Source organism: Cupressus sempervirens, chromosome 9, assembly GCF_028749045.1.
Source record: "Cupressus sempervirens isolate cs-2001-9-10 chromosome 9, ASM2874904v1, whole genome shotgun sequence".
NCBI lineage: Eukaryota > Viridiplantae > Streptophyta > Pinopsida > Cupressales > Cupressaceae > Cupressus > Cupressus sempervirens.
Genome location: NC_143126.1, coordinates 278,701,005 through 278,713,602, shown reverse-complemented (window position 1 = coordinate 278,713,602; position 12,598 = coordinate 278,701,005). Strand labels below are relative to the sequence as shown.

General features: G+C 37.5%; 1 protein-coding gene across 1 annotated transcript; it reads left to right on the top strand.

The window, feature by feature from the left end:
* Positions 1-167: 167 nt before the first annotated feature.
* LOC149538522 (factor Xa inhibitor BuXI-like) lies at positions 168-1,260 on the top strand. Its single transcript, XM_089799845.1, has 2 exons — positions 168-314; positions 408-1,260. The coding sequence occupies exons 1-2, from the start codon at positions 301-303 to the stop codon at positions 1,000-1,002; spliced, it is 609 nt and encodes a 202-aa protein (XP_089655971.1). The 5' UTR covers positions 168-300; the 3' UTR covers positions 1,003-1,260.
* The last annotated feature ends 11,338 nt before the right edge of the window (positions 1,261-12,598 follow it).

The window sequence follows — 12,598 nt, the reverse complement described above, 5'->3', positions numbered from 1 at the left end:
GACACACCAAACAGAAATTGAAGACAAATTCCAATTTTAGATTCCTATTGGAGTCAAATTCTGCAAACAAACAAGCCCTAAACTTTTCTTTAAAAAAATCAAAAGTGCTAGATGGCCGAGGACACTTGGCGGAGTTTAACACCATGCCAATCTGACCACCATTATGGAACTATGTAACCGTCAGTTATGGCGAGAGCAACTATATATATAACCTCGGGCAACACAACCTTGTTTGGCTTAACACGTTCTAAAATTTCTGAAACAGGTTGGAAGAAAAAATTGTCACAAGCTTGACTCACAATGGCCACATTTTGGTAATAAACAGAGCATACTCTTATCCCATTTCTGTTTTCCCCCTGTTTTCCCTAATCGTCAATCTTCCAATTGAATTATGGTTTTGTGCACAGGTCGGCGGTAATCCTCCTTTCTCTGGCCGCTTCAATGGCGGTTCTATCCGATGCAGAGGAAATGCTGTTGGACATGGAAGGCAATCCTTTGCAATCGGGGCTGGATTACTTCATTTTAGCCACGGCAGGGGGCAAAGGCCGAGGATTTGCACTCACAAACACTTGTCCGCAATACGTTGTGCAGGATAAATCCGGGGAAGGGCTTCCTGTGGTATTTCGCCCCGTTTGCTCTGGAAATAATTCGCTCTTTCATCGCAACACGGCCGTGCATGTTTCGATTTCTTCTCCATCAATTTGCGGAAACGATTCCGGGGCGAATGCCTGGTCCGTCGCTAGGGTTTCTGGAATTAACCAGACTTTGATCAAAATAGCTCCAGGGGAAGGCCGATCTTTTATGATTTCCAAAATAGGGGAAAATCAGTACGGGATTTTCTGGTGTCCGGCGGTGATTTGCAAGAAAAGATTTGGCGTTGGCCCTGCCTGTAGTGCTCTTGGACTTCGTGCCGATAAGCAGGGGAACGGCTGGATTGTTGCTGGTCATTTGCAGCCCCTGCCTGTGCAATTCAAGCAGGCGCCTGCAATGGTAAGAGAGTAAGGGGTTTCGAACCCGGGACGTACGGGAGACGGAGGATTTTAGACCGGTAAGTTGTTGAGCTTTGGCTGGGTTTAGTGTTTTGTAATAAGGAAAATTTGGTTATGACATTTTAATGCTGAATTGGTTGGTAATGAATGAACGGTGTCATTGAGGTTTTAATGGATGTTATAGGGTTATTTTATATCAATATCGTGATTTGAACAATTTGTATGATGGGATATGTGGTGTTTAAAGGTTAACAGATGTTATGCTTTTGGATGAGGTTGTGTTTTGGAAAATAGTGATGTTGCTTGCATTGAGAATATATTTAAGGTGGAATGAAAATTTTGACTCTCAACAACTTCTATGATCTACATTATAATTAGGGTAGTCTGTCATCTCAAAGCCTATGTATTGGTTTATTGGAAGAATGTTAAATGCTGGTATATTGAAAGATTATAATTATAATTAGGGTAGTATGTCATCTCAAAGCCTATGTATTGGTTTATTGGAAGAATGTTAAATGCTGGTATATTGAAAGAATGTTAAATTATTGAAGTGAGGTAGATGTATTTGTAAGGTGTCTTTTAGGTACATCATGCATACTTAATAGATGTTAGATTTTTATGTGCTTTTGTACACTCAAACTTACTTTGTTGTTATGAGGTTCTAAATGTAAAAGAGTACTTGTCATGTTTTCATTTTTGCGGGTCTAATATTCATGTATAAATTAAGAAGCATTAATATAGTAGAAAATCAAGAAGATTCCCTTCCCTACCCTCTAGTACGAAGTAAGTTGGGAAGCACATCAAATCTAATGCAAAATAACACTTTGGCAAAAAAGGCTCATTTTTAGGGTATAAAACTCATGTACATCTTAATTAACAAGCACTAATATCATAGGCCATCCCTCACACCCCCCACACACCCCTACAAAGTAAGTTGGATTTTACAAAGACATTAAATCTATTATGATTTGAATAATAAAAAAATGTTAATGATAAGAAATAAGATGAGACATTATACAAATAATCACACTCAATCATGTAATTGGTACATTGAAAGAGATTCTCAAGCTAAGGTAATTTTTATTTAGTATGAAATATATAAATAAACATGTACATATGCCTTGCTTTAATGTTAAGAATTGCCTACTTGGACCCTTACTTTTTCTGTTCTAAAATTAAGTTCTATAATAATAATATTCATAATAACAATGCATGAATGATTTGATAAAAATATGATGCTTGAAGGTGTCTTTATAAGCTCACTACATACTTGAGTTTGTGTGAGTGATTTATTGTGACCAAGACCAAGGTAATGTTGTTTTTGGCAAGTGCGCGGGATGCTAGTCATGACAATCCCTAAAATATTGTAGCTTCAAAATTGAATTTCATTAAAGGCGTAAAATAATTAATCGAAGGGTGGTCCAAGCACTAAGATTGTTGCACTAATGTCTTGGGTTTGAGTTTACTCGAGCTTCTCGCAACAAATAAGAATAAATTAATAATAAATAACCTAGGATTTGACCAATTACTTTTTAATTTTATTTTAAACAAATGATTGTTACACATTTTTACATAAAAGAAAATGTAGTTGGTGTTGGATTCAACTCAACAATCAATGATAAACAACAATAAGGGAAACTTAACACTAAAAAAATACCAGAAGATACTCTAGGAAAACCTTTAGAGAATGAAGGGAAAAACCCAAAAGCACAACAAATGATCATTTTCTTAATAATAAAATTCAAGTGTACAATGCCTTTTGAGTGATGTGATATAAATAACATAAAGAGAGACTCTTTACATTCCAACCAAAGGTCTCTTGACACCTCAATGCATGTTGAATGACACATGTCTTTATATTTAATATTATAATTTATCATGAATATTCTTTTCAGTTGAAGGTGACCATAATGGTATTAACACCCAAGAGATAAAGAGATCTCTATTGTAGCTACAAACTCCAACACTCCGAGAGAGAGAGAGAGAGAGAGAGAGAGAGAGAGAGAGAGAGAGAGAGAGAGAGATCTTTAGTTGAACATAACACAACCAACAAACCAACATGGAATCACTCAACATGAAAACCCTGCAAGAAACACAACCAGCTTTCATGGAATCTCTCAACATGACACTAAGAGAATATTTTGCTCATTGTTAATAATCATGGAATCACGCAACATGATAGACCTATAACCATTATTCATAATCATGGACTCACTCCACGTGATGTTGTCATGGAATCTCTCAACGTGACAAACCTACAAAAAACACAATCACCTTTCATCACGGACTCAGTCAACACGATGTTGTCATGTAATTTCTCAACATGACAAGTTAGTAAGGTTTACAACCAACATTTTATCACAGACTCTCAACGTGATACAATCATGGACTCTCTCTATGATGTTAACTATGAATCTCCTAGAAGTGAAGTAGTTACCAGGTCGTTCCTTACATAAAAACTCATAATCAATGATAAATAACAGTTGAGGTTTGTTTCCAACAAGAGTCTCAAAACTCTACAATATAAAAAATAATAACAAAATATATAAGAATAGAATGGTGGGGATTTCATAAGGGCTTGGCTTAACTAACACACTCAAAGCGTTGAGTGTTTCGATGGCTGGTGTGAGGCCCATCCATAACTCATTGAACTTCATTTCACTGTTTAACAAATATTGTTAAGTGTGTGTGCTCAAATTCGAAATTCAAAATGGTCTCTTCCTCCTGCCCACCAACAGATGAGTTAAAATCACTGTGCATGAAAAGAATATTGACATATTTTCTGGATATGCTCTGGTAGAGATGTATGCAAAACATGGAAGCTTAGACAAGATATGCAAATTATTCTGCATGAGAATGTTTCACAAGAATGTGTAGATTGTAGGATATTGTCACAATTATTCTCTGTGAAGTCGCAATTATAGTAAGCAGATGTACAAATACACAATAATGTAAGATCCATATCATGCACAAGGGTAAGTTCGTATTCTCTGAAAGCTTGAGTTGTCGCAGCGTTTTCTTCTTAAAATCCTTGATTCTTTTGATTTCTGAAGTGAATAGGGCTCTAATTTCATAAAATTTGTTGTGTTATAGGGAAACTTAAATGGATATAATTGATGAACACCCAATAGAGAAATTCAATCTATTAAATGGTCATGATAGCAGAATGTCAACAAAATGGATATGCTACCATATATTCGTCAACTGGTAAAGTTTTTTTTTTTTGATAGTTGCAAAGCCAACATACTCCCTACTTGTATCAAAATTGGGGTCTTGCAAATGCAAAATAAACATCCATAAAAAATCTAGAAGCATAAATAGGGATTGTAAGCTCTTCAACACAAGAAATGTGATCTCATAGAAGGAGTTGGTTACAATATATGCACAAAAATGAATATGTCAAAGGTGATGTCAAAATGTTTGAATTTATGAAGACTTGTTTGAAGATATTCTAACATTATAATCTTTCCTTGTGTTATACATGTAGCTAGCTATTAATGTTTAATGGATGAGGGTTGTGCTCATTAAAATCACACGAGTAACCCATACTGTCCTAAAAATCGATCATTATGTGCATGGTTGCATTTCTTTCTTATGCTATACATTTTGGGAATTGTGTAAACTTTTCTGTTAAGATGCTAATTATATTTTTTCTAGTGCCTATAGATCACATGTCAATACACACTTGAGGATTATTAAATATACATTTAGATCTAGTTAGATTAAGAGTTATACTTTGTAATTTGTTTAGTCTAAATTGTGTTGTGGATAGATAACACACACACACACACACACACACAGACACACACAAACACACACACACACACACACACACACACACACACCACATGTCAATACACACTTGAGGATTATTAAATATACATTTAGATCTAGTTAGATTAAGAGTTATACTTTGTAATTTGTTTAGTCTAAATTGTGTTGTGGATAGATCACACACACACACACACACACACACACACGCACACGCACACGCACACGCACACACACACGCACACGCACGCATGCACGCGCGCGCGCGCGCACACACACACACACAGAACATCTAAAGAAGTTAAAATTTATTCTTCGTTTAAAAAAATATTTAGTAGACTTAGACCCAAGACCTCCCAAATAATAGACTTACAATTTATTGTTGTGTTGTAGACTCTTGTCTTATTAGTAAATATCTTTTGATAAGAAGTATTACTCTGATAAAATGTGATTGGATTTATTATCATATTGTCATGGGTACTTTTCAAATATTTTACAAGAGAAATGTCTCATCAAAAAAATATTTTAATAATGGGATAAAGTTTCCCTAACTTGTAACAAAGGATGATTGCCTGGGTAATTCATGAGGGAAAGAGGGCCATACCTTCCTCTCTAAATTTGGTATCATCTCCTCAGATTCTACCATCATATCCATTAATTTCACATGTCAAGAAAAGTCTTCTAGGGGGTCCATGAAAAGGTTTAGTGAAGGGGAGGATCTTCTAGATTTAGGGATTTTTGGACTTTTCTTCTTGTTAACACTAGGAATCCTCCCTTGTCTCTCTAGGGATATCATCTCAAACTTCACATCAATATCTTAATCTTTTAGATAATCAACCATACAAGAAGTAGATAAATTTAATTTTTTAAATGTACAACCCAAATCTTCTTGATGGAGTTCATGACATACCCACTATTTTATTTCTTAACTAGTTTCCCTTCATTATTATTCACAAACTTATCCATAGCCACATACAATTCCTTCCATAATACTCAAAGTACTTCTTCACCTCCATAAGGAGACTAGTAACCTTCCTCCTTGAGTTCACGCTTCCAAACTAATATTGTAATAGTTTAATTCTTCAATTCTTTGCAAACAATATTGGTAATTTTGGGGTCAAACCCATGAAGCCTCTCTAGGAAAGGAGTAACTCCATCTTTCTTAAGGATGTTCCAAATTTGTATATTCTTCCTTACATTGTCACAATTTATAGGATCAAGAAATCCTTTCACCTCCCATCTTTTCTAGATTAAAGAGAAGACTAGTTTCTGTCACTATTTGTAGACTCCAATGGAACAAGAGAGAAAAATAGAGCATACAATTTACAAGTTTATGATTCAATTATCTTTATCATCTTATACTTATTGTAAATAATCATAGAAACTACCAATTTGGAATCACCTTAAACCACCCAAGAGGAGGAAATTCCTAGACAAGAATATATCTAGGATATTTTGAATGCATTCTATAAGTAATTGTATTCATTTCATTTCATTTCCAATTCTTTGATCCAACTCTTTTAGTTTGATTCTTGTTGTACTATGTTTTCTAAGATTGTAATAGCTAGGGGCATATATGTTGGATCTAATCCAAGAAAAACCATCACAAGCACATAAGTAAATTTAGTAGCAATGTGATTAGGATCCTCTCATTGATAAAAATCATAAATAACCTTTTGATTCCAAATTTAGTGACAATCATCCATGATGCACCATCAACATTACTAAAAAGAAAAGTGTTGAAGGTGATGGAAGATCAACCCCATAGCTCCCAAGAATCACTTGCATGCAAATAGTTATCACAAAAAGAGAGAAGCAAAAGTTATAGAGGTTAGAATTCCCAGATCCACAAAGAGCCATTCTTGATAAACAAAAAGAGAAATTTATATTATCAAAAGTGAATCAATGTTCTGATTACAAAGAGAGATTGTCCTTATAAAGGATATCAAAACCCTAAGAGGTAACTAACCTAGGTTGCATGGTAATAATTAATAAAAGAATTAATTATTATATGTCGAAAGTTTAGCTTAAGTAAACTAGAGATAATAAGTGACTTAATAATTAATCAAATATGATTTAATTAATAAGAAAATTTTTTATTACTCTAACCTCCCCCCCACCCCCATAAGATAAACTTAGGAAATAGCCAAAGACCTAGAAACTAGTATTGAAAGTAAATTTGGGTCCCAAGAATAAATCCTGATGTAGTACCCAAGCACAACCAAATACTTGAAAAAAGGAGAAATGAAGAAAACCACATGAGAAAAACCCTACTCCAAAAAGAGATGGAAATAATGTTGAAAGAGCTAGTGAAGGACTAAAGAAGCCTCCAAACTAGGGAATGTCGTAAAAGATAGGAACAAAATATGATCATGAAGAACACGATTGAAGCATGTAGAAGTTACAAAAATCTATCAAAAGTAACTGTCGATTTGAAGAACCTCCACTAAAATAGAACTTAGCCAGGTAGAGAAGACTATAATCTACATTGAATCACCAAGCACACAAAGGAAAACAACTAAACTCAAAGATACAAATGACATGAAACACCGAAGCCTGAAGAGCTAATCAATCGAATATAAAAGGATGCATCCAAAGTAGGAATGAAAAGAAGAGTGTTTATATGGTAAATGATCCATCTCACTGAAATTCAGAGGTACTTATGTTAGGATAAAACCACAGACAAAAATAACAATTACATGCAAATATAACCAATAACAAAAAATAATAGATCACATAGAAAAGAACACAAGACACCAAGATTTGACATGGTTCACCCAATCCCTCGGCTATGTTCACCAAACAAAAAGTCCAATATTATTACGATCCAATGATTATAGCTTGATTACAATCTGTAATCCCTTACAGCTCAATACCGCCGCAAGAATCAATTTTTGCATCACAACAATGAAACAATCCCTAACCCTAAGCCCTTTTATACAAGTATTTTTATGCCACTTTAGGGTTACAACATGTTGGCCATACATCGGCCATGAGCCAAAAAAAATTTTTATTCCAAAGAATTTATGAAGTATGTACAATACTTCCCTGATTAGTCATGACAAACTAACAATCTCCCACTTGGGGACTGATCAAACTCCACACTAGACAACAATCTCCCACTTGGACACTAATCTTTTAGCAATACCGCTACCACATGGGGCTCTCACTAGATCAAACCACCTTGGACTCTGTTGTTCTTTTATTCATGTTCAGTCTAGAAGACCAACTAAAGTTGAAGAGGAATTTAGCTTCTCCCTTGTCACTACCTTTGTAAACATATCTGTTGGATTGTCATTTGTATGGATCTTATCCAACTTTAACTGTCCATCATCCAAAACTAACTAAATGAAATGGTACCACAACTGAATGTGCTTTGTCTTTGAGTGTAGAGTAGAATTCTTTGCAAGATGAATGACACTCTGACTATCTATAAACAAATAATTATCCTTTTGAAGGTATCCCAATTCTTTCAAGAAGAACTGAAGCCATATCATCTCCTTGGCTGCCTCTATAGCAGCAACATACTCTGGCTCTGTAGTGGATAAAGCACTAACCTTCTGTAACCTAGAAACCCAGCTCATGGCTGCCCCACCAACAGTAAAGATATAACCTGTAGTACTCTTCTTGGTATCAATATCTCCTGCCAAATCTGAGTCAACATAGCCCTATAAATCCGTAGTAGAGCTCCCAAACTATAAATAGTTATTGGATGTTCCTCTTAAATATCTGAGAATCCATTTTACTGCATTCCAACGCTCAATTCCTCGATGACTCATATAACTGCTAACAACTCCCACTGCATGTGCAATATCTGGCCTAGTACATACCATAACATACATCAAACTTCCTACAGCTGAAGTATAGGGTACTGTTGCTTATTTTTGCGCCCCGCCAAAATTTGAATTTTAAATGCTTACCCGGCCTACCCAATAGCTACTCGCCAAATTTATGATATTTTAATGCCCAAGGTATTTAATGTTTTGCCTCGCCGACGTGCAACATTCCTCGCCTTCAGATCTTCCCAGATCGACGGTCGATGCATTCCCGCATTACCAAGATACAAGATGTTTAAATAATGCGGGAATCCCCCTTTCTGACGTGTGGACAAGTGACGTCACGCGGGGTCTTCGCCAAGTTTCAACAACAGGTTACGGCACCAGAGGGTGCTATGGCGCTATCGAGAAATTGGTTCTTCTTGCCGTTAGTGACATAACGCCTCGACGATGCGTGGCAGATAGGTCTGTGTTTCTTCTATGCGCCACAGGATGAACAGGTGGTGGCTGAGCTGGCAGATCGGTTAGTGCCCGCTTCCCCACATTCTGAGCTTTGTTAGACCTTCTAACAATGTGAGAAAGCGAGCTGTTGACGCGTGTCCCAGGTGATGTCACGGCGAATGGTCGTGCAGGTCCAGAAGGTACAAGTGATAGGCACCATCAGATCTAAGAAGATCAAGGGCTAGCACTTCCCTGCATTATGAAGATGCGAGGAAATTAAAAAATGCGGGGAAGCGGTTTGGCGACACCTGTCTTGTTGACGTCATGGGCCCACTTTCTCAGAAGATATCAACAGGTGGCTTGTCTTCCGTGGCAGCTGTCAAGTAGGTCAGAGTATGAAGGAGGATCTTATTGGCCCACCCAATTGACTAGACATGCAGTTCTATAGATCTCTATGCACCGTCAGATCTTCACAGAGCAAGGGTTGAGGCTTTCCCGCGTTATGGAGATGCAAGGAAGTTAAATATTGCTGGAAAGCAGGTGGAAGGCACATGTCCCAGATGACATCACGGTGAATGTTCTCAAAGGTTTAGAAAGTATGAATTATGTTCATCGTCTGATGCAAGCAGATCAAAGGCTGAGGCTTTCTCGCATTATCAAGTTACGAGGAAGTTAAAAAATGTGGGAAAGCGGGTAGCCGCCATGTGTCTCTGCGGGACCAGTTTCTCCTTGAATCACCAGCTAGATGCCAAATGTTGTCCAATGTGGTATGGTTGTTGAGATAGATGCGACGTGTTTTGTGGGCCCTAAAGGTTAAGGACAAAGCGCAGTATTTTGGTGAGTCCTCACGATCGTCAGATCAGTTTAAATCTATGGTGGGTGCTATCTCTCTATGGAAAAGTGCCCGGAAGATACGCATAGCGACATAGCACCTAGGTGACACATGTCCCAATGGGTCCGGTGCGAGCAGTAACAGTTAGCGGCTGGCAGTTAATGTGACCGTCACGGTCAGGGGTTAAGAGGTTGGCGCAGTTAGTAAAGAATGGAGATGGTCAATTCAGAGAGACTTTGCAAGGTGGCGAAAAGATAAAAAGCTGTTGGACCACGTGGCTCATTCTGGTGCTAGGGTTTAGTTGACTTGCTGACTTTGCTAATTCAGGTGCTCAGGAATGAAGAAATTTGGGTTATCTTGTAGATTTAATCTCTGTAATAAATCCCAACCACCTAGAAGTGAATGCTGAATGTGGAGGAACACTCTACCACCTCGATCCAATCTATCTACTTGGTCAGGGCACAATTATGGTGTCGTTTCTATCTTCTCAAGGCACTTTTTTGCAATAAAGATCAGATTTTCTTTAGATCCCCATGATTGTTCCCTGCAGGACTTGATGGTGGTGGTTGTAGGATAATTTTGGAGGGAAAATCTCAGTTATGCCTGCACTATAAAGGTAAATTTTGTGATTTTGTTAAGATCGATCCTTCTCTGACTTTTCTTTGCTGTTGCTCTGCAATTTCAGTGTAAAAAATTGCCTTTGCCTCTGAACTGAATGATATTCTACCTTTTCTCCTTCAACCATTGGTATGAAAGTGCAAGAACTCTTTGCCTTCGTCATTGTTTTGTGAAAATCTGTAATCTGCATGACTATATCTCCTTTAATCTATGAATGATAATATAAGTGAATACCCCTTTCCTTGTGTCATTCATCTTGGATTTTCTAAAATGCATGTGATTATTAGATTAAAGCAAGTCTGAATGTGTAATACTTTAGTTTCATGCTGGTTCAATAGTGCATATATGGGCAGAGATTGGTCTGAACACTCTATTTTGGTGCATCACCTCTTTAGATTAGATTAGGTAGATTTTCTTTCATGCTCTTCTTCTCCCTTTTCCTCTCTAAGAGTAGTTAGGTGCATCCTGATAGTATGAGGAAGTCGGCCTTCTCCGGAGACTCAACCTCACAGTTCAAGTCCCACAGCTTGGAGGTTGTTTCCATGTTTCATTAGGTTGTCCTCATGCAAAGGCTTTGGACAAGGGTGCAAACCTAAGTGACAACAGTTTTTGGCATGCCCGGTGGGACTAACTTTCAAAAAATTTCAAGGCTACTGGTGTCAAAAGAGAAGATTTCAAGATCAATACCGAGGAGATAGTACTGGCTTCGGTGTTTAAGCCTTCAAGAGGCTCATTCTTCAAGTACTTGGCGACTCTGAGCTTCAAATACATATCTGGTTCTAGACCAAAGTTGCAATGATTCATGCCCAAAGCTAAAACAAGGGCATTTTCTAGAGGTAAGTTTCAGTATCAAGAGCTTTCATTTTCAAACCCTAGAAGAAAGAAGATTAGAATATCTTTATCACCAGTTAGGAGTGCAGTAGTAACAAATACACCTACAAGATCTATCTCTACTCCTCCTGCTATTAGATCTCAGCCTAGACTGCCACCAATACACATCAATAGATCACTTGTCTATATAGTGTTGCCTAGAGCTCATACTTTTGCCACCTTTAATAGTGGGAGTCCTCTCTTATTAGCCCAAAGACATGACATACCAGTAGTTGCCCTCAAAAGTCTACCAAAGTTTACTGGTGAAATTTCTATCTCTCCCTCAGAACACATTCAAGAGGTTGCAAATGTCTATAATATCCATGGTATTACAGAGGATGATGTCGTAGTTAGGCTCCTAGCCTCATCCTTGAAAGGAAAAGCACTACAATGGTATAGAGGTTTAGCTCGCGGTTCTATAACAGATTGGGATGGATTAGGAGCAAGATTGTGCAAACATTTTGAGGATAAAAGTGACTATTTGTCACTTTTAGAACAGTTGACCACTATAAAAAGAGCCCCCCATGAATGTATGACTGATTTTAATTATAGATTTCAAAATACATGGGATAGAATACCTGCTTTAGCGAATCCTACCCCTAGTAATGCCTTCTTGCATTATCTTAGAGCTTTTAACAGTGATATTGCCACTACAATCCAAACTATGGGAGGAGATACCTTGCCTAATGCTTATGACATAGCATTAAGGGCAGAAAATATATTGATACAAGGAGGTAAACTAGCTCCAAGGCCTCCTATGCCTTTCTTCCCTGATGTTCCAAACCATCAACCAGCAATGACTCCCCTTCCCACAACTTCTACATCTCAATCCCTTGTCCCAATCCCTTAAGCTTCCACATCTTCAAATGGGATAGATGAAGTTAAAGAGATGATGCAATCTCTGATGCAGAACATGGATAAAAGAGAAAAGAACCTAGAGAAAAGATTGCAAGATCATGGGAAGGGGCTAGAGGATAATTTCTCTATGATGCATAAAATGAGCAACAAGGTGGTGACTTTAGAAAGACAGCAAGCTCAAGGTAGTAAACCTCATCAATTGCAATATCAAGCTCCAAGCAGTGGTAGGCCTCCAAATCCTAATCATTGGAACAATTCCTTTGATTAGAATAGGTAGGGTGGCCATGCTTCAACCTCAAATGTAAACCAAAGTAGAGCCATAGTCCCTCAAAACAACATGGCCCAAGACCAGGATTTTTGTCCATCCTGCAATTACTCCAATGCCTATTGCATGTGTCAGAAGGTTGAATCTTTTATGGCTTTGACAGTCCAAGAACCTGCAG